The sequence below is a fragment of the Thalassophryne amazonica genome, chromosome 2, assembly GCF_902500255.1.
Source record: "Thalassophryne amazonica chromosome 2, fThaAma1.1, whole genome shotgun sequence".
Taxonomy (NCBI): domain Eukaryota; kingdom Metazoa; phylum Chordata; class Actinopteri; order Batrachoidiformes; family Batrachoididae; genus Thalassophryne; species Thalassophryne amazonica.
Window position 1 is genome coordinate 61,401,581 of NC_047104.1, and position 23,213 is coordinate 61,424,793.

Below are 23,213 nucleotides of genomic sequence, written 5' to 3' on the forward strand. Positions count from 1 at the left end.
GCTGCAACCAGGTTTTGTCGTCTCCATTCGGCTTGTCACAATAAAATAAATACAGAAATACATTTAAAAAATAAGAAATCTGACAGATTAGGCGTGTCTTATTAATTGAGCGAGCAAATATCCACGTCAAGAATTATTGACGTGAAAAGAGAATACAGTGGTCCCTCGCTATAACGCCGTTCACCTGTCGTGGCCTTGGAGTCTCACGGAGTATTTAGTCCAATTTTGCATGCCTTTTTTTTACAGTGTTCTGTGTTCTGTGTATCTGTTTATAAGAATCTTGTCGCCCAGAAGAAAAAAGAGCGCCAACAACTACTCATAACTGTGTTTGTCACACGGAAACAAACACCTGCTGGCAGCCAGGTTGTGAGTGGGAAAAAGGCGCAGCACCAGGACACAGAGGCCCAATCTGTGACATACTGGTCAGTCACTATTAATAATTTCTTATGTGTCCGACCTCGTTCGTTGATCGTTAAATTAATTCGTTATTCTAATGCCATCATAATTATTTATAGGAAAACTTTCTATTTTTATTTCTCAAACAAATGTTTGGGCCTGAAAACAGTTTGGTATTATTTTCCTACTAAGGTTTGAACTTTGAGTGTTTACACACGAGTGAAAAGTGAGAAAATGTTCATGCCTGATTGAGAAAGTGTATAAACTGTGTAGTGAAGGGTTTTACAGCTTTGAAATGTCTATAATAATTGTAAAAAATAACGCTGACTACGTCGCGGTTTCGCGTATTTCGGGCTATTTTTTAGAACGTAACTCCAGCGATTAATGAGGGGCCACTGTAACACTTTATTGATTATATACAAAACAATTGATACGACGGCCGCTTTTGACGCTCTATTGGCACACGTCGTGACTGGTGAAGTTCTTTTTCATTGCCGTCTTCCCGGCTTCAGTGTCGTAAAATGAGGGTGTGTCTGAAGCGGAGTCTGAATATTTATGGGCGTGTTTATTATAATTACGATCGTTTCCACCCGCCGCATTTATCAAGATCACGTCAGGCATATGCCAGAAATGGGCAGGTGCGCACTGCTTGATACATGTCATGGCGACTTTGGTGTATTTCAAGTTTACGCCGTAAATTTACGCCACAAGTGCGCAACATTGATACATGAGGCCCAATGTCACCTTCTGGACCCACCCATGGGGAAGCTGACATTTTGTGATCTCAGTTGACGAAATCCATACATTAATTTCTCATATCTGTGTAGTCTTGGACTTTGCAGTATAAGCTGAACTCGTGACAGTACTGAAGTAATCGCAGTTCCCCAGAGACCTTGTGGGTGCTAATCAGTTATTACTGCTTCCTCACTGAGTTATATCTGTCAATACATTCACACAGCAGTTCATCATTTATTTATGTGACAGTTGTTATCTGTTATGGTGATTCTTTCTGGTGGACAAAATGAGAGCCTTTATGCAACATTAGGCATGCACACATCAGACAGTGTCGCACTAATTCTGTTTCTTCAACTTCCCTTTGATACAGTCTGCAGCCTCACAGGTCAGCTAATCACAGGATATTGATACTAGAGTCGTGACTACAACTGCAGATAGTGTGATTCTAAAACATTTCAATATGCAGGATAGTGCTCTACTAATCAATCAATCAATTTTATTTATATAGCGCCAAATCACAACAAACAGTTGCCCCAAGGTGCTTTATATTGTAAGGCAAGGCCATACAATAATTACGCAAAAACCCCAACGGTCAAAACGACCCCCTGTGAGCAAGCACTTGGCGACAGTGGGAAGGAAAAACTCCCTTTTAACAGGAAGAAACCTCCAGCAGAACCAGGCTCAGGGAGGGGCAGTCTTCTGCTGGGACTGGTTGGGGCTGAGGGAGAGAACCAGGAAAAAGACATGCTGTGGAGGGGAGCAGAGATCGATCACTAATGATTAAATGCAGAGTGGTGCATACAGAGCAAAAAGAGAAAGAAACACTCAGTGCATCATGGGAATCAGCATCACTCTGAGACAAGACCTTTCTAATTTTAGAGATATTGCGTAAATGCAAAAAAGCAGTCCTACATATTTGTTTAATATGCGCTTTGAATGACATATCCTGATCAAAAATGACTCCAAGATTTCTCACAGTATTACTAGAGGTCAGGGTAATGCCATCCAGAGTAAGGATCTGGTTAGACTACTAATTTGTTTACTAATAAAAAAAGGAAAAAAAAAAGACATTTGAGCCGCTGTGTAGAGGCTTCTCTAATTGGGTCTGGGATAAGAATGGCAATATGTGCTGGAGCTGGCAGAGGCACAGGCCTTTGTTTTTGTTTATAAATAGCTCTAGCCAGCATTATTCCACTTGCAGTTGTCCCATAATCATCAATCACTCCTGCGCACAGTGCCTTCTCGTGCTCACCAGAGGGAAGGTGCACGGTGAGCTGTGCCCTTGCACCTTCGACTGTGCAAGTACATAAAGCAGGTGAGTGGGACAGAGTCAGGAGTGATGGAGTGAATTATGGCACTTTGTCCATAGTCCCCCCCTCATTACATGTGCACATATTTGTTATAAGTCTGTTTCCTATGCAGGAACTTGCAGGACATTTTATGGGGAACTAACATCTTTTCATGTCTCCACCTCATGGACAACTCCTGAAAGGTGATTTTTGGGGCCTTTTTGGGAGACGAGATAAGTCCCTGTTCCAGGGTAGGCACTTTTGAGCTACTCTGATAAACCTTAAATTTGGTAATTAAGTCGGGAGAACACATCAACAAGCACCAAGCCAGACTAGCAAAACAAAAGCAAGACCAGAAGATCAGAAACATAGAAATATAGACAGCAGTGGCGGCAGATGGACCGATGAGGATGCATGGTAGATGTTAGTTTCTTCTTGACGAAAGAGGTCCAGTGAAGATTCGAGTTGTGAAAGAGTAATGAGGGAACTGGCATTTTGGCCGAAATTGTCACAGAATTATTACGTCACTGGATACGTAGCTTCATGAGCCCCAATGGAGACACAACGGGTGAAAAAGTCCATTACGGGCCCATTCCTAGAAATGTTTGCAACATCTGCAAAGTAGGTCTATGTCTGGAGGTGGAAACGGACGTTATGTCACTTCAAGCACATGCACACTAGAAAGGTTCATGCTGTGTTGTGCTTTCATGAAGTGGAATGAGTCAAACAGAACTCAGTGTTCATTTATCTCTGCCTGTCCATCTGCTTTTATCTCTGCAAGACAAATGTTCAGCGTTAAGGACACTGCAAGGGGAAGATCCCAAAGATACTGGATGATGTTGGTTTTTACTTTCTTGGCATTCACTTATGAATAGATGTAAGTCAGAAAATAGCAAAAGAAGTCTTTATACCCTACCCATGTTACCATGACAGTTGTAAAGTACAGTAAGTGCAGTAGTAATCCACCTTAATAAAATGGTTGCATAACCATTTTTTTTGTATCTAAGCCACCCTCTGTGGGCCTTTTCATGCTTCTCCTCAGCAGCTCTTCCCATCTAAATGCAGTTCCCGTAAGACATCACTGAACACATGAAAGACGTCTGAGATAAGCAACTGTTAACCTGCGACAAAAACAAAAGCGAGATCTCTCGGCATTCCAATCTTAAAATCTCCATGCTGCGAAAAGATTTTTGCACTTAATTAAATAGACTCCTGAAGAAGCACACCCCACCTGGCACCTATTTATTCCTGCCTCCCTTTCTTCCTTTCCACATTCCTTTCTTTCACTTTATCCTCATTATCCTAAACCTTGATGTGTTTGTTGATTTCAAACCTCACCTCCCGGAGTTCCTTGGCCACATCCTTGAGCTCTTTAAGAATGCCTTCCAGCTGGTCGATCACCATCTTCATGTGGCTTCGGATACGTTCTCTCGGGCTGGGGGTCTCAGAGGTGTCCTGGGCTGGAGCTCTGCTGAGGGACATCCTTTACAGGGCAGAGTGGGGCCAGTGGCCAGCAGGCTGAGGGCGTGGGGGAGCCGAGTCGGGGTCCATGTCTTTGGCTACAAGGAGCCTCAGTGCTACTAATCCAAACAGGGGCCCCAGCCACGCAGGGAGACCTCAACATCTTAAAAGCACCTGGGCAGCCAGAACACCTTGCCTAGCCCACACTCTCGGCACGGGGTCACACTCTGACATTCATGCCTTCTGATTAATGCTTCCAAAAATAATGTGAAAACAAGCCTCTGAGGAGTCAAGCACAGTAAATCCATGGAAAATAAAGAGGGAAAATAGACTAAAGCTGGTCTCAGACTCTTACATAATCGTGTTGAGCCAACTCATCTCGTGTCAGTGTGTACGTCTAAAACTGCTCCCACGGCGATGCTATTTAAATTTCCTGTCTGCGCAGGGAATGTCCTTTTTGTCCTGTACAGTCATTTTTAGTGGTGAAACACAGTGGCATAATGGCAGGCTAACATAGAAATGTGAAAAGCAAGGCTTACGTTGACCTCTTAGCATAGCCTATTTCACACAAGTTTTAAAAAAATGCAACTTCCAGCAGTAGCCCGCTTTTTAAAAATTATAATTTTCTACATTACTGATGTCCAGCAGAGGTAAGATCTGCCTCTGAAATGAAGCTCCTCAGTGTGGACAAGTGTACAAAACAAAAAGGAACCTCAATAGAAACTCGCATTATAGTAAATTTGGCTTTGCATCAGTTTTCTTTGCAGATGAAGACTTAATCGCCTTGTCCTTTATCGCTTGTCCGTGAAAAGGCAGAACGTAGGTGTATGGGTGTGGGTCTTTTCATAATTTGTCCAATCTCCCCCAAAGCTGGGCTTATTCCAGTTGGCGTGGGATCAGAATTAATTGATTTCTAAGCCAGCGGAACGTCACTTGTGATGAGAATTTGTGGAGGGATAACAAAACATCACGGCGCAGCTGAAGCGGTACAAGCGGCTGGGAGGTTGGCGGCGAGTGAGCACCTTCCTGTGGAATTTTGTTGGCAGCTTGTCTTATGCAACACCCTTCTCTCATGAACACTGACCCACAGCAGTCCACAAGGGTGTGCTCCCCCGCCCCCCAAAAAAGCTCCAACAAGGCAGAAAAAAGAGAAGAGGATTCTCTCCTCGTCTTCAGTTGTTGCTAAGGGAACCTGGTCTGCCTCCTTGTGCTGTGATTGGATAATTATTTTACTTCTTATCCGTGTGGCATATGTTTTCTATGTGGAGTCTTTTCAGAGAGGTGGCGAGTTCTTTCCCATTAGGCAGGACCTGATAAATCCCGTGCAAGCTTCACCCAGGAGCTCCAGTGGAGCAGCAGGGTAGACGGCTTCACGACGAATACGGGGCAATGCCACGGCCACAGGGTGTGCTGGCCAACCGCACAGGGCACCTGGAGAGACAGAGTGCAGAAAGCAATCACTTATTTTCTAATGCGCTTTTCCTCTCATCCTCACAGCGTCCATTCCGGCGTTCTTTTCCGGCCTCGCTGAAGCCAAACATGCAACAATGGAGTGAAGAAGAGAGGGATGAACTCATTTTTTGTAGCGCTTGTTAAAATGCATCACTCGCCTTCTCCTCTGGAAACACACTCACCTTTGCTGCACATCACTTTGTCTACAGCTCAGCATCCAAGTTCCACGCAACCTCAGCCCTTCCTGTGCACACACTAACACCTTCAAACTGCTCTACCCCTCCCTCTCTCTCTCTCTCACTCTCACTCTCTCTCTCACTCACTTCTCTCCCTCCCTCCCCTACTTACTGCCTTGACAGAGACAGCTTCTATCAGCAGGGTTATTTCACTCTGAAGCTGTGGCTCATCAGAGGAGGAGTAGAACTGGAGGATGAAGCTGTGGAGGAGGTAGAGGAGGAGGCATGGGAGCGGTGGATGACCCTGATAGCACTCTGAAGAGGCTGAAGATGACTAACAGCAGTGAAGAGAGGTCCTGCTCCAGATTTTGACGCCGCTGCAGAGGCTGCTACCATCATTCAGATAAGCATGCCACTGCTGAAAACCAGCCGTCATCCACATCAGCGCTGCTTACACCAGGAGGCAGGTGGGATCCTGAGCACTCCCGATGACAGCTTCTCCTCTTTGTCTTTCCAGCTCACCTCTCCCTCTCTCGATCTCTCCAAGCTCTCTCCCGCCGTCCCCCCCCCAACTGTCTTTCTGCCCCGGCGCCCTCACTGTGTCCTCGTTGACTGCCGGATGAAGGGAAGCTGATGCCAGAGTTTATCGTGGGGCTCAGGATCCTGCCAGCATCACTTGGCTGTGCTGCTCTGCTCCGTGGAGGAGGGGCCCGGCGCTTTTAAAGGCACAGCGCTGCCACTATGCTGTTCGTTCTTCTACTTACCTCTCCTTTGCTGTCTTTTCCTGGCATCAAAAACTCCCTCACTGCCTCCTCTCACGCTGCCCATCTCTCCTTTGTCACAGTTCTATCACTCCTAAATCAAGACAAAGTCTGCCCAGCGCTGCCAGAAAACTCCCCCCCAGGGAATGAGGGCATTCCAAACAAACAAACAAAAAAAGTCCTCTGGCTGTTATTTCATTAACATACAAAGCAGGTTGGTGTTTGATGACCTCATCCAACTGACAAAACGAGATGAGGAGGGAAGACTTGCATGCATTTTCTTCCCTTCTCTCCTGTGCACTTCATCAGGTGTTTGTTTTTTTTTTCTCCAACACAAGCCACCGGCCAGCATAACCACATCACAACATGAAATTAGATTTCTCACTAAGATAGTGGAACTGGAACAGCCGAGAGAATTCATGATGACATGTTCTTGAGGAATAGGTGCAGATTGCCTTGGCAGAAAAACACTGAACAGCCGGTAGTAAAGAGGAATGCAGAGATGATTCATGTTTAGTGGATTTTTGGTGGAGATATATTTCTTCCATGGTCCTGCGTGGTTTGTACTAGCAGGATTGTAGATAGTAAACTTGGCGCTGGTTACCCTGTAACTCAAAGCAAAAGTTACAGATTAGCTGATGTTAGCAGTCACACTTCACACAATCTAATTCAGAACCTCTGAAGATAAGGCTATGAAATAGCTACATAGCTACAGGCATTAACCTTCTACAGTAGTGACTGCCAAAGTGTGGTCTGCAGCACCCTGATGGGCCTTGAAGGTACTGCAGGTGGTACCTGATTCAAAATAAGTCTTTTAAGCCTCTGGGGTCCAAGGATTTGTTTGCGCATCCAGGTCATTTTACCATACATTCAGTAATTCCCCTGTTAAAGTGATTTATTTTTGTATCAAGCCCATGTGTTGCACCTTAAAATGTCCAGAACAATCTCAGCATTCTGAGTGGGAGATATATATTTGTCTAGAACACTGTGCAAAAGATACAGTTTGGCTTTAATGCTTAAAGTATGAAATGTGTTTTGAGAAATTCCTCAGATCTTTAATGAATATACACTTTTATTCATGTGGATGAACTGTATTGGTGTTAGAAATGGGCTTACCAAAGTTTTTAGGTCACAAAACTGATGTAACATTTGAAAAAGATTTTAGATCAATGTTCAAATAAATGAAAAAATAATAATAATAAAATGTGTTGTGTATTCAATAAATCCTTATTGTTTGAATGAAAGAAAACTGTTATGTCCGTATCGCAAAAATGTCCATGATTGAACCTTTGAAAAATAAAAAATTCCTGAAAAAATTTATTCAATCTTTCATTTTCTGTCCCAGTGGTCATTGGGCAAAAGTCAGGGTACACCCTGGACAAGGGCTTCAACCCATCTCAGTGCTGACACATACAGACAGACAAATGGATTCACACTCTTACTCACACCCGTGGTCAATTTAGAGTTTCTGTTTCACCTAACCTGACTTGCATGTTTTAGTGTTTGTATGGATTCTTCTGGGTGATCTGGCTTCTATGTTCCTTTCCATTGTATTTGTGTCCATTCGGTGTTTCACAGTTGTGAATCTCGCGCCATCTTGCGGCTTGTGACTGAAGCAGCAGGTCGGTTTCAGCAGAGTTCCAGTTCAAGGCACAATGTAAACACACCTCATGAAGTATGGACAACAAGACAACATCGGGGCACAGCAGAAGTCCATCACAGCTGCTACACCATCTCTACCAAACCCTCTCAACTTGGGAGAATGTGTCATCATCATAATCACCCGTTAACTTTGGATTAATACCATCCACATCTGCGCTTATCATTGTTTACATGCGCTATGAGGCATTGCTGGCACCACGGTGCATTCTGGGAAGCCCGAGGCACCACCAGAGGAATTATGGGAAACATTAAAGTACAGAATTGTCTGAAAGCATAAGAATATGGAGCATACAGTAGTACCACTGGAAATCATGGAGGTAATGCAGCTGGTAGTTCAAGCAAGACACGACTTTGGGAAAAGGACACACCAATGAATTTAACACTGTAAAATTTTTATGAGTTTACAAACTCTTGTCATGAATTATTTAATGGCCTAACAGGCCATGTTAGTTATTCCACATTGCTGTCTCTTCTTTTATCTTGTTTGCAGTAGACATTATTATGACTTTTCTAACAATCCCCATGTTTGATGTCAGAAACCTTTTGAGTCTGCGCAGCACCCCCTAGTGGATGTATGGCTAAATATACATACATACATTGGCAGTGACAGTTAATGTATTTTCCTGAATATTTATTTTATTTTATTTCATTTATTTCCTTAATTTTATTTTATTTGACTTGTTTGGCTGGTTGTACCACTTATATTTTGAAGAAATTTATACATGAAAAAATACTGGATTATCTGTGGTCACAAGATGGCACTGTCTCCATGCATGACAAACTGCTCCTGTATACTAGGTTTTAAAGAAGCAGTGTGATTCGCATTCCAGAGCAAAAGAAGATCTGAATGAGAAGAAGTTGTTGGATCTTAAAATTAATTAAAATTATTTAATTAAAATTAACAAATTGTGCTCTCAAACTGAAAGACCGTGCTCTTGAAGAGGGAATAACATCATACTACTAGGCACTCTATTTGTTTGCACATTGTGGCATAGCTAGAAGTGCAATGAGGAGGACAGCTGGGCTAAGGTAAGGATAACTAAAATGTTAAAAAAAAAATGTATATGAGTTTTAATACATTTAACGAGGTAAACATTTAGCTCTGAATAGACATTTTGGTTCAGTGGACACAAGAAGCAGTTAACTCTTGAGTTCTTTGTGTCTCATAGAGTAACATTAATTAGCACAGGGGTGGCCAAGTTCGGTCCTTGAGAGCCACATTCCTGACACTCTTAGTTGTCTCCCTGCTCCAACACACCTGAATCCAATGACAGGCTCATTCAAAGTCTGGTAACGAGTCTTTCATTGGATTCAGGTGTGTTGGAGCAGGGAGACAACTAAGAGTGTCAGGAATGTGGCTCTCGAGGACCGAACTTGGCCACCCCTGAATTAGCACATTAGCTTTTGTTCACCAGCAGGGTGTTTGTGTTTATAAATAAATAACGTAGTAAATAAATTAATTTTGCTTGTTATTACCTGAAGCTGTTGCCCTATATTTCAAAAATCAGTGTAACTTATAAACCAGTGTGACATGTATATGTCTTTTTCCCCTTCATAATGCATTTTTAGGTAGATGCCACCAATAGTCAAGTGCAACACGTAGCCAAGAAAATACATTGTTTAAAATGCACAGATCAATTTATGTACATAAATGGATCATAATGAGGCTTTAGGACTTCACTGAAATTTTAACATGTTAATACATGTTACATAATACATGTTACATAATACATGCTATAAGACATTGTTTAAGTGGTGAATCATATTGTATATGTTCCTTTGTGGTGGTGCCATTCGGTTTTTGCCTTTCCTTTCCTGCATTCACTCATAACTGGTACAGTGCCACGCAGACAAGATGCGTCTCACACAAACAGGTGTCCTTGAGCATGTTTCCTTTGCAGATTCACTGCTCAGTCTCTGCACAAATGAGAGGCTTCCAGCTTTGAGCACAGCAACAGTTTGCAGCACCATTATAAAATATATATATATATATATATATATATATATATATATATATATATATATATAATTCTTGACATTATAGAATACCCTTTGCTTGGATACTGGTGTTTTATTTAATAGAACTGTCCCTAAAAAGAGAGAATATATACTAAATGACCTCTTAGTGGAAAGTCCCAGGTGCACCATTCAGATAGCTCCATGTGAGCGATGTCTTCATTGGAAAAAATTGGATTATTCCCTACTGTAAAATATATTTTTTAATGCTAAGGTCATCTGCACTTGTGAGTTTGACTACAAATCTGGAGTGTGTCCAGAAAAATATTGGTTCCACTTAATATTTCTTCCTTGGATTTATTGTGCTGTACAGTTTATTGATAACTTTTATAGAATGTAATTTTTTTTGTACTTGGCTGTACAGGCTCACAAACAAGCCAGTGATGTGTAAAAACACTCATAGTCACAGTTGCACACAAACACACCAAATAAACACACACAAGTACTAGACTGGGCATTCCTATCCAGTGGAAACTATCTCTGTAAAGTGGTACTGTAAGAATAGAGCCCAGGAGAGGCTTTATTTGACTTGCATTGTTTGTCTTCTACAAAGCTATCACACTAGGAAGGGGTTTTGTCTTTTTTTTTTTTTTTGCTGGTTTCTTCCCCGCTGTTTCTGAGTTCATAAGCAGCTACAAAAATGCAAACAATGATTTCTTCTTTTTGTTTTTTAGACAAACAAAAACAAGAGCACACAATATGTGTGTGTACATATATATATATATATATATATATATATATATATATATATATATATATATATATATATATATATATATATATATATATATATATATATATACACACACACACAGACACACACACATATACAGCGGCTTGCAAAAGTATTCAGCCCCTTGGTATTTCACACATTTTAATTTGTTTATGGCATTTCAGATACAAAAAGTAAATCAGGCTTCTCAATATAAAAATTTCAAAAATTGTCTTCCTTAGACTCAAACTGAAAGTAAATCTCTACAAGTTGCTATAAATTAAGTAAAAATATAAAGCCAAAATAATGGGTTGCATAAGTAATCAGCCCCTTTGGTATAATACCTGTAAATAATCCGTTTAATTGCCAGTTTTCTTCAGACAAGTCAGGGATGGATACATGAACAGTCACTGATATATATATATATATATATATATATATATATGCACACTTTCACATGGAAAATGTGTCCAAACTTTTGACTTGTACTGTGTGTAACGTGAGTTGCAGCAGGAAGGGGATTCAGCATAAAACTTGTGCCAAATCCGGAGTGGAATCTCTACCAGATCCACTGTGATGGTCATCAGCAACCGTGTGCAGCCGAAAACAAATAAATATATAACAAATATAATATATATGTTGTCACGCTGGATGGATGCTGGCCGTGCACTCCAGGGTGTTGGATGACCCCCTGCCTGTGGCGCTGACTGCATGCTCATCTCGATGCACTTTGTTTTTGATGCTGCTCTGGTTTTCTGTTTCCTGTTTCTTTGGCCTGGTAAAAGCTTTGTACAACCCCAATTCCAATGAAGTTGGGACATTTTGTAAAATGTAAATAAAAACAGAATACAATGATTTTCAAATCTTCTTCAACATACATTCAATCGAATACACCACAAAGACAAGGTATGTAATGTTCAAACTGACAAACTTTATTGTTTTTGTGCAAATATTTGCTCATTTTGAAATGGATGCCTGCAACACATTTCAAAAAAGCTGGGACAGTGGTATGTTTACCACTGTGTTACATCACCTTTCCTTCTAACAACACTCAATAAGCGTTTGGGAACTGAGGACACAAATTGTTGAAGCTTTGTAGGTGGAATTCTTTCCCATTCTTGCTTGATGTACGACTTCAGTTGTTCAACAGGCCAGGGTCTCCTTTGTCGTATTTTGCGCTTCATAATGCACCACACATTTTCAATGGGAGATGGGTCTGGACTGCAGGCAGGTCAGTCTAGTACCCGCACTCTTTTACGACAAAGCCATGCTGTTGTAACGTGCAGAATGTGGCTTGGCATTGTCTTGCTGAAAAAAGCAGGGACATCCCTGAAAAAGACGTTGCTTGGATGGCAGCATGTGTTACTCCAAAACCTGGATGTACCTTTCAGCATTGATGGTGCCATCACAGATGTGTAAGTTGCCCATGCCATGGGCACTAACACACCCCCATACCATCACAGATGATGGCTTTTGAACTTTGCGCTGGTAACAATCTGGATGGTCTTTTTCCTCTTTTGTCCGGAGGACACGACATCCATGATTTCCAAAAACAATTTGAAATGTGGACTCATCAGACCACAGAACACTTTCCCACTTTGTGACTATCCATTTCAAATGAGTTCGGGCCCAGAGAAGGCAGTGGCGTTTCTGGATGTTGTTGAAGTATGGCTTTTGCTTTGCATGGTATAGTTTTAACTTGCACTTGTGGATGTAGTGACGAACGGTGTTAACTCACAATGGTTTTCTGAAGTGTTCCTGAGCCCACGTGGTAAGATCCTTTACACAATGATGTCGGTTTTTAATGCAGTGCCGCCTGAGGGATCGAAGGTCACGGGCATTCAATGCTGGTTTTCGGCCTTGCCGCTTACGTGTAGAAAGTTCTCCAGATTCTCTGGAGAGATTATTATAGTAGATATTGTAGATGATGGAATCCCTAAATTCCTTGCAATTGAACGTTAAGAAACATTGTTCTTAAACTGTTGGATTATTATTTCACGCAGTTGTTCACAAAGTGGTGATCCTCGTCCCATCTTTGCTTGTGAATGGCTGAGCCTTTTGGGGGATGCTCCTTTTATACTCAGTCATGACACTCACAATTACTGTCCTCAGTTCCCAAATGCTTATTGAGTGTTGTTAGAAGGAAAGGTGATGTAACACAGTGGTAAACATACCACTGTCCCAGCTTTTGTGAAACGTGTTGCAGGCATCCATTTCAAAATGAGCAAATCTTTGCAGAAAAACAATAAAGTGTATCAGTTTAAACATTAACTATCTTGTCTTTGTAGTGTATTCAATTGAATATACGAGGTCTGTTAGAAAAGTATCCGACCTTTTTATTTTTTGCAAAAACTATATGGATTTGAATCATGTGTGATTGCATCAGCCAAGCTTGAACCTTCGTACGCATGCGTGAGTTTTTTCACGCCTGTCGGTTGCGTCATTCACCTGTGAGCACGCCTTGTGGGAGGAGTGGTTCAGCCCCCTCGTTGGATTTTCATTGTCAGGAAATTGGCTGATCGACTGCCGCTTTGCTTCATCATTCATCAAAATTTTTTCAGAAAGTGTGAGAGACAGCCAAGTGGAAACCATTTGGAAAATTCAGATGGCTTTTGGTGAAGATCTTATGGCGATCACACAGATTAAGGACAATTACAACTGGATTAAAGACGGCCCACAGTGGCGGATGGCGCGCTGCGCACCGAGCGGCGATCGACAGGCTCAAATGACCAGATCATTTCCAAAGTGAACACTTTGTTGATCCGGGACATTGTCTGACTACCAGAGAAATGGCAAGACAGCTGGACATAGCACTTTTTCGGCACATTCCACTGTTACAGGAGTTTTGTAATGGAAAGAGGAGCGGAGAAATTCGCAATGGAGCCGCTCATGGCGCGGGACGAAAACACCTCCGTGTTGGTCTCACAGGACAAGCCCTAACATGCCCACCTCTTGCACCATTCGGAAAATTCAGACGGCTTTCAGTGGCTTTTCAGTCGTGTGACTATCCAAGAAATTGTGGATGAGCTGGACATGCCACAACATGTCCTGTGAGGCTTAATCACAGCGTTGCTTTTTGTTCTGTGCCCTGCGCCTCCGTCCCGACGCGCGAAGTCCTCCGCACCTCTTTTCATGCCGAAAAAGTGCTGATGTCAAACTCTTCTGCCATTTCTGTGGTAGTCAGATGACGTCCCGGATCAACAAAGCGTTTACTTTGGAAATGAACGGCACATTCCACTGTTACAGGAGTTTTTTGTCATGAAAAGGCATGCGGAGGACTTCGCGCGTTGGGACGGAGGCACAGGGCACAGAACAAAAAGCAACGCCGTGATGAAGCCTCACAGGACATGTTGTGACATGTCCAGCTCGTCCACAATTTCTCGGATAGTCACACGACTGAAAAGCCCCGAAAGCCGTCTGAATTTTCCGAACGGTGCAAGAGCTAGGCATGTTGGGGCTTGTCCTGTGAGACCAACACGGAGGTGCTTTCGTCCCGCGCCATGAGCAGCTCTGTGGCGAATTTCTCCGCTCCTCTTTCCATTACAAAAACTCCTGTAACAGTGGAATGTGCCGAAAATGTTGGGAAAGTGTAGTGACGCGGACCCACAACAGGGGGCGTAAATGAATGGACAATGGATGAGCCGAAAGTATAACACTTTACTGTTGAGAATATGTGCACAACGAAATACAGACAATCACAGAATTTGTATGCAATCAATATACAAAAGTGACGTGTGGGCAGGCTCGAGGATAGAAGATGTCTGTCCAGAGAAGAGCGGGGCCCCACACGATTTCCACTGCCAACGGGTCTGAAGCACGCCGGAGCCGCCAAGTCCTGAGTCCCCAGGTGGCCACCGTCTCCAGCTGTCAGACCTGGTACTGCTGGCAGGAAGCAGAAACAGTTAATGGTGGGTGTGTGTGTACACACCCAGTAAACAGTCAGCAAACACGTTCTTTCTGTAGCCGGGTGGGAAATCTGTGAGTACTTATCCAAGTTTGGCGTGGGGAGCGAAAACGTCAGCCCTCCACGAACCACAAACCCAGCCTCCAGCTGCAAGCACTCACCAACTGCAAAGTACAGATGCAAAACGGTCAGCAATACGGCTGAGTAGTTTACCTATTTGGTAGACAATATCTCGGCAGCGAGGTGGAGATGCTGCCCGGCTTTTATGGTGGTGGTTGATGAGTGACAGCTGGCGTTGATGATGAGTGACAGCTGTCACTCCCAGTTGCTCCCGTGGGGCGGATGCGCCCTCTCGTGCCTGAAGCCCGCACTTCAGGCAGGGCGCCCTCTGGTGGTGGGCCAGTAGTACCTCCTCTTCAGCGGCCCACACAACAGAAAAAGTGCTATGTCCAGCTGAATCCAATGAAAGGCTCATTAAAAGTCTAACGAGTCTTTCAATGGATTCAGGTGTGTTGGAGCAGGGAGACAACTAAGAGTGTCAGGAATGTGGCTCTCGAGGACCGAACTTGGCCACCCCTGCTCTAGGGCAAGGGTGGGCAATGAGAGCTGAGACACTGCAGGTTTTCCTTGCAACCAATCATGTCAACAGGTGGGTTGCTGATGAGCTCAATGAAATCACCTGCTGAGGTGATTGACAGCAAGGAAAACCTGCAGTGTCTCGGCCCTTCATGGCACATGATTGCCTACCCCTGATCTCGGGGGTTGGTACGGTTAGACCTTAGTCATGTGAAGTGCCTTGAGGCAGCTTTGTTGTGATTTGGCGCTGTATAAATTAAATAAATTGAAATTGAATGCTCTTTTCCCATGAACTCACGACACCAGTTATGCTAAAAACAGGCAATTATTTCTAAAAAAACAAACTCCAATCCATTATCTGTTCAAACATTAAAGCCAAATATGTGAATGTGTGTACTGTGTATTTTCACTTAGTCTGAGAACAAACAAGCAGATGTCAAACAAGCAGAGAAAACTACATTGTTGCCAAATGAACTACAATTCCTCTCAGATTTGGTTGCACCTGTTCTCTTGTCCGTCTCCAGGCCATTGTGTGGTGCTGCAGTGCATTATGTCTTTTCTATCCTCTTGACTCAGAAAGTTCCTCCATGAAATGGCAGACAGACAGACAGACTGCATTTACCTGGAATGTTCCATGCTTTTCATGTGGGGTTAATGGCACTTAAATTATTTGTGATTGCATGACAAGAAGAAAGTGAATCATAAAATGATGCAGAATCATAGAAGCATTAATTACGCTTCATAATGACACTACTCCACACATTTATAAATTATAAATGAAGACGAACTTGGATATCTGATGGAGTTTATGTGGTTTATGGTGATAAAATACACTGGCAGAGTAAAAATGGTGGGTTAGACATTAATTCCAGATCATCTCTGCTGTAATGATTATTATGACGGGGCACTAAGGATGATTTAGGAACCAAAGGCACATCTGGCATTTACAATGTGCACAACCTAAGATGTGTTCATGATGTCTATTTGTGTCTTTGAGTTCACACAGGCAAAGGCTACGAGACACAAAGCTCAGAGGCCCAGCCTTACAACAACACCCGTCTCTCCCCTCGCCTGTCTGCTGACCTTTTGATATTTGAGTCTGTGTTCAGTGTGTGCATTTGTTTGTGTCTATTTGGGTGTCCAGCAGTAATAAAGCATGCAGAGGAGCAGAGGCTGTCTCCGACCATTCTGCCCTGTGACAGATCAACGCTCTTACACAGTAAAATGAAGCTTAATTGTTTGATTGATTTCTCATTTCCTCACCAGTGGTGGAAATACAGACAGTGCAGCCGCATTAGGGCTCCAGGGCCTGAGAGGGCCGGTGTTTGCATCCTGAAGAGCCGGTCCTGTTTGAAATTCAACGTGTGGTTTTCAGCCGAATTGCCAAACAGCTCTTAGTCTGCCTATTGTGAAACATCACAGGCCTCCATAATTTACTGTATGACACGAACCATCAAGCCAGATCTAAAAATAAACCAGACAACCAAAGAGTCTGATTATTTTACTTTATCAAGTGACAAAAACATTAATCCAACTGAGGACGCTGCTGCAGAGTTCGGGTAACTTTTTAAGAATATGATGAATTACGTTTTCCTCTTAAATGCAGTGAGTGAATAAATGAATGTAAAATAAATGTGCATGAATGTATGAGTCCATCCCTTCCAGGGTGTTAGCACAATATTCAAAATTAAAATGCAGCAGATAACAGAATATTTACAGAGGAATACTTCAAATCGTGACACAAGCACCAAATTCAGCACAAATACTCCTTAGACATTACTCTTGAAAAAAATCGACTGGCCACGTGAAATTCAAATAGGCGGCCAGGTAGGCGTCAATGGCGTGACAGTGCGAGCATGTGGAAAGTCATGTACACAGCAGCGGAGGGAAAAATTAATAAAACACCACAATATATAATACTTAATTCCTGTTCTAAAGAGCGGATTTAGCCTTCACCCAGATCAGGGTGGGCATCGAGGGCCGAGACACTGCAGGTTTTCCTTGCAACGAGTCACCTCAGCAGGTTGGTTGCTGATGAGCTTCTCCTCTGAACATAAACACCTGGTCGTCAATGAAATCACCTGCTGAGATTATTGGTAGCAAGGAAAACCTGCAGTGCCTCAGCCCTTCATGGCACATGATTGCCCATGTATACCAGGAAGTAATGAAAGGATGTGGAATAATGTTCTCTTTCATGGTTTACATGAATTGCCTCATGTGCTCGAGCCGGCAAGCTCTTGTGTCATAAAAAGCCAGCTCCTGTGTCATGAAGAGCCGGCTCTCATCTCGTGAACACATGCAGCCGGCATGGCTTTTCCAGCGCACAGTGATCTGCTGCAAATGTGATCAGTGTTTTCATTTTTACAATGTGGGGAAATCCTGCAGTGACACGCCCCTTGCGGGGGCATCCCGTGGGGTGATTTCCTGCATGGCATGATATTCAGCAGCATTGTGGTGCACTGATGCAGCTACCAGCTAAAGCAATATGTGTTTTAATTTATTTCCACACGAGGACAGCATGCTGACGTCCGCTCTTCACACTGTAGTTATGCGACTTAATATCCTACAAACCACTACAGGTGTTCCCCAGCTATGACTTGCGAGGGAGTGAGCGCCCACACACACATGTGCGCTGCATGTTCTCCAGCTGAGTTGCAAGACACAGCGGTCAGCTGTTTAAGCAGCGCACTGCACTGGACAGAGACCGGACTCCAGGACCTTCAGCGACAGTTGACAATGTTGGATTCATGGTGTGTGTGTGTGTGTGTGTGTGTGTGTGCGCGTGTGTTGGTGGTGGTGGGGTGACACACTCCACATGCTGTTTGTGTGTGTGTGTGTGTGTGTGTGTTGGGGGGTTTGTCACTGTTACACCCATGTGTGTTGTTAGGTGACGCCACACTTGTGTTGCAGTTTGACAGTTTTCACAGACAGGTCAAATGTGATCACCTGCTGTCTGCTATCATACCTTTCTCCTCTTTCCTCTATCTCTGCTCCAACCTTCAAAGTCCCTCCTTCACCAGACTGTGAATTCTTTAAACTATGTTGGGTTAACATGGAACCCTGCGTGCCAAGATGGAACCTACCCTGCGGGCTATGTTCTTGACGCCTGGGAGAAATGGCGTGTTGCATGCTTGGTACCATTCTCTGTGGAGAACATCAAAGATTTATTTACATGTGGTTTCATAGTGGGAGGGCTGGTACTTATTGTGCTGCCCTGACCTACCAGAGAATTGGCAAGATGGCTGCTACCAGAACCACAACCCCTCACTTGTCCGTCATGATTAATGAGTTGGGCAAGGTGGTACAGTCTCAGACTGCATTAACCCTTGAACTTAGACGTAAGTTAGATAACATCTCTGAGCAAATGTACGTGTTATGTGTCAGACGCAGCTCGGAGAACCGACCAGCGTTTGAAAGACCCAGTATGAAATAAGCAGAGCACGGTACAAAGGCTAACTGAATTTAATACATAACAGTGATACATAAAGAACAAAGTGCGGTCTGGCGTGGTGCGCTCCCAGCAGCGCTAACGGTCCGGAGCCAGAAGCTGTTCGGACCCAAGGACCCCGCCGACACCCCCCAGGTGGCCGCAACAAACCGAGTCTGTGAAAGAAGGAACCATTATGTGAGTCCACACTCTACACACAGAGAGAACACTTAAAGGTGTACAAACAGCAAACACTTCCTGGCTTGATTACTAATCAACTTCCCAACCTGCAGGCATGGAACATCCAGTTCACAAAACTCCACTGCAGGGGAAGTCGATACATGACTAACGTACAGCTCAATATAACAAGGTGTGAGGGACACCACATTTACTGACTGTATAAATGTTAGTCACAAAATCTAACGTACCTCAGGAAGTGTGCTGACGAGCGTGAGACCTCACCCCCTCCTCTTTCACAGACCGTGCATCAAACCTGGACGTTCTCTGCATCCACTGATAATGAGATGGCTCCCGAGCCGACGATCTCACCCGTCTGGTCACAAGGTCGAGTCTCTGGCAAATACACACTGTGCACTCCAGTCTTAAATGCCACCATGTTCCAATCCATGCAGATGCACCACAGCTGTGAGTCCTGATGAGCCGCAGGTGATCAGCCTCAGGTGATCAGGGTGAGGTCCTGATAAACTCAGCAACACAGCCACTCAGTTCCAAATGCAAGCCACCTGGAAGGAGAAACAAAGGACAGAAACAAAAAGGCAGCCAGGCCCCCCCAGCCATATAACAGTACGCCTTGCAAAGGAAGATGTTGGAGACCAGGGAACACTCATAAATTGGATTTGGTTGGCCAGAGGAGCTGCAAATGTGTTTTCTCTGCTTTACCCTAGACATGGCAGGCCTATCACCCTCCGAAGGTCAAACGCCCCACTGTTTTCCTCCAGAAGAATTTCTACGGCCTTGGTGAACCATTTGGCTGCCCTCTTATCTTCTGCACTCCCCGACAGTCAGTGTGATGTTGTCAAGGCAACTCCAGACATTATGCACACACTGATAGAAACTGATACAAACTCATCTCATCTGCACTCATGACGCACGCCCCATCCCCCTACCTCTACCACCCCCCTGCCTCCACCCTGCCGCTACCCCCGAGCTCGCGGCTCCGTGGGACACTGCTGCCCTCCCCCCCACATTCACATTGCCTCAGTTCGGATGACAGACTGTTTTAAAGTTTAGCGTACATAAACAATCAAATGTATATGAGTCTGTTAGAAAAGTATCCGACCTTTTTATTTTTTGCAAAAACCATATGGATTTGAATCATGTGTGATTGCATCAGCCAAGCTTGAACCTTCGTGCGCATGCATGTTTTTTCACGCCTGTCGGTTGCGTCATTCACCTGTGAGCAGGCTTTGTGTGAGCAGTGGTCCACCCCTCTCATCGGATTTTTATTGCAAATAAAATGTCTGAACGATTTGGAGCTTTGCTGCATCAAATTTTTCCAGAAACAGTGAGAGACCTCCAGGTGGACACCATTCGGAAAATTCAGATGGCTTTCAGGGATGATTTTATGGGGATCACACAGATTAAGGAGTACTCCAGCCGGTTTAAAGACTGCCCACAGTGTCTGAGAGCGTGGCACGCTCAGAGCGCTGATCAACAGGCTGAAACCCCACTGAAACAACCAGATCATTTCCAAAGTGAAGGCTTTGTTGATCCGGGACGTCGTCTGACTTCCACAGAAATGGCAGAAGACGTGGACATCACCACTTTTTTGGCACATTCCACTGTTACAGGAGTTTTTGTCATGGAAAGAGAAGCGGAGGGATGCACCACGAAGCCGCTCATGGCGTGGACAAAAGCACCTCCGTGTTGGTCTCACAGGACAGCTTTCAGATGGCTTTCAGATGGCTTTCGGTGGCTTTTCAGTCGTGTGACTATCCGAGAAATTGTGAATGAGCTGGACATGCCAGAACATGTCCTGTGAGGCTTCATCACGGCGTTGCTTTGCGCCATGCGGCTCCGTCCCGACGCGCGAATTTCTCCGCTCCTCTTTCGATGACAAAAACTCCTGTAACAGTGGAATGTGCCGTTCATTTCCAAAGTGAAGGCTTTGTTGATCCGGGACGTCATCTGACTTCCACAGAAATTGCAGAAGATGTGGACATCAGCACTTTTTCGGCACACTGAGACAGACGTGCGGAGAAATTCGTGCATCGGGATGGAGCCGCATGGCGCAAAGCAACGCCGTGATGAAGCCTCACAGGACATGTTCTGGCATGTCCAGCTCATTCACAATTTCTCGGATAGTCACACGACTGAAAAGTGCACCACGCTCTCAGATGCTGTGGGCGGTCTTTAAACCGGCTGGAGCACTCCTTAATCTGTGTGATCCCCATAAAATCGTCCCTGAAAGCCATCTGAATTTTCCGAATGGTGTCCACCTGGAGGTCTCTCACAGTTTCTGGAAAAATTTGATGCAGCAAAGCTCCAAATCGTTCAGACATTTTATTCGCAATAAAAATCCGACGAGAGGGGTGGACCACTGCTCACACAAAGCCTGCTCACAGGTGAATGACGCAAGTGACAGGCGTGAAAAAACTCATGCATGCGCACGAAGGTTCAAGCTTGGCTGATGCAATCACACATGATTCAAATCCATATGGTTTTTGCAAAAAATAAAAAGGTCGGATATTTTTCTAACAGACCTCGTATGTATGGGTGTCCTAATTCTGATGTGTGTCATTATTACGTTCATCTTGTAATAATTGTGGATTAATTGTATTTTGTCTGAGGTGATTGGGTGGGAAAAAATTTTGTTGCACTTGTTGTAATGACAGTCTATCTATCTATCTATCTATCTATCTATCTATCTATCTGTCTGTCTGTCTGTCTGTCTGTCTGTCTGTCTGTCTGTCTATCTATCTATCTATCTATCTATCTATCTATCTATCTATCTATCTATCTATCTATCTATCTATCTATCTATCTATCTATCCATCCATCCATCCATCCATCCATCCATCCATCCATCCACCAAAGGAAGACAAATCCAACAGCAAACATTTATAGTACAGAAAATATGGCAAATGTCACACTGGAGTATTAGCTGCATCTGTCAAAAAATGTGTCAAGAAGAAAACCATATATGCCGCATTGATCACTACATTGCATTTATTTTTGAAACATCATGCAACAAGAAAACCTTCCAGTAAAATCATTTATATTCATCTCCTTGGCAATTACCTGGGCATGGAGATGCAACTAAACCATGGATAAAGGAGAATACCACCTAATTAAAGTCTACACTCTATTTTTAGATATTTTGGGGTCCTCTCTTCACTCAGAACAAAAATGAACTTAATAGCACATTCTTAAAATGCAAGCATCACATTAGCAATCAGAAGATAATGGTTTAACTGTTACTGCACAAAACAAGAAGAACTCAGAATAGACTGCTTCTTGTCACCAATGAACAGGAAAAAATGTCATTGGAAGAGCCCGAATGCAGGGATAGTATTAGTGAGGAGATAAATACAATTAGTTATACAGTTAATCCTACCTTAGTCCAGCTGTCCTCCTCTGTTGTAGCTCTCCACAGAGTCCAAATTAGTCAAGTGCTGAGTAGGGGCCCTGTCCCTCTTTCTCATTTTCATTTGTGCACAGGAGCAGCGTTCAATTGTTACATGTGTAGATGCAGTTATCTTGTGGCCGTAGATGTTAATGCAGTATATTTTTGACATTTTAGTCATGTTTAAATATGAGTGGCAGGACAAGCCATATAAGTAAAAACAGCACTATGTACAGTCCAGAAAATACAATACTCACAAACTGCCACACCATCAGTGATTTTTAACTGTGCCAACAGTCCAATAATATTGCAATCTCAAGGAGCAGAGGTGATGAAGGTGGATGAGTTTAAAAATGTGGGATCAGTTGTCCAAATGTGGGATCAGTTGTCCAATGGAATGGAGAGTTTGGTGGACAGAAAGAAAGAAATGAGTGCAAGCTGGGTGGAGAAGAGTATCAGGAATGATTTGTGATTGAAGGGTATCGCAAGAGTGAATGTATGGTATTAAATACTTTTGCTGAAGTAAAATATCTTAGTACTTTTTCTACCACTGGTCAAAAAGAGATAGTGTGAAACAGCATTTACCAACTTAATCCATCCCAAAGTTGGACATTTAATCTTCAGAGGCTTCAGCAAAAAACAGAGCCATTGTGCATAACTAAAATAAGATATTTAATGAACATTGTCGAGATATAATGTTACATACATTATAAATTAATTTTCATGACCAGCTGCTGGATGGCATTTGTATTGTGCAAACTTGGCTAATGTTAGATTAACATTACTTATCAACGATAGGTTCTGTAGTACTATAATCTGTTCACTGATGTACATTCATAATGATAAAATTGTGTTTGCATAAGTGGATAACTGAAGTGGATACTGTAATGTTTGTGTGTGTTATTTACTTCAAAAAGATGTCTTCAAAATGTGTTTTGAATATAATGCCCTATTTCCAGTGTGCGCTTGTATACTGGGGGGTGACTTACAAAGTACAAGATCCTTTGCTGAACTACAAAGACAGAACTTTTTTTTATGTTATCTATCCATTTTCTATAGG

At 43.3% G+C, this 23,213-nt stretch overlaps 1 protein-coding gene across 2 annotated transcripts in view; it reads right to left on the bottom strand.

Moving 5' to 3' along the window:
* The window catches only part of insyn1 (inhibitory synaptic factor 1), a 206,010-nt gene extending 199,718 nt beyond the window's left edge, over positions 1-6,292 (bottom strand). The window contains exons 1-2 of one of the 2 annotated variants that reach the window (XM_034186715.1): positions 5,682-6,292; positions 3,759-5,312 (exon numbers count right to left, since the gene is read on the bottom strand). In XM_034186715.1, the coding sequence (XP_034042606.1) occupies positions 3,759-3,902 (144 nt within the window). In that variant the 5' untranslated portion in view covers positions 3,903-5,312; positions 5,682-6,292. The other variant, XM_034186708.1, reaches the window with a different exon arrangement.
* Positions 6,293-23,213: the final 16,921 nt, after the last annotated feature.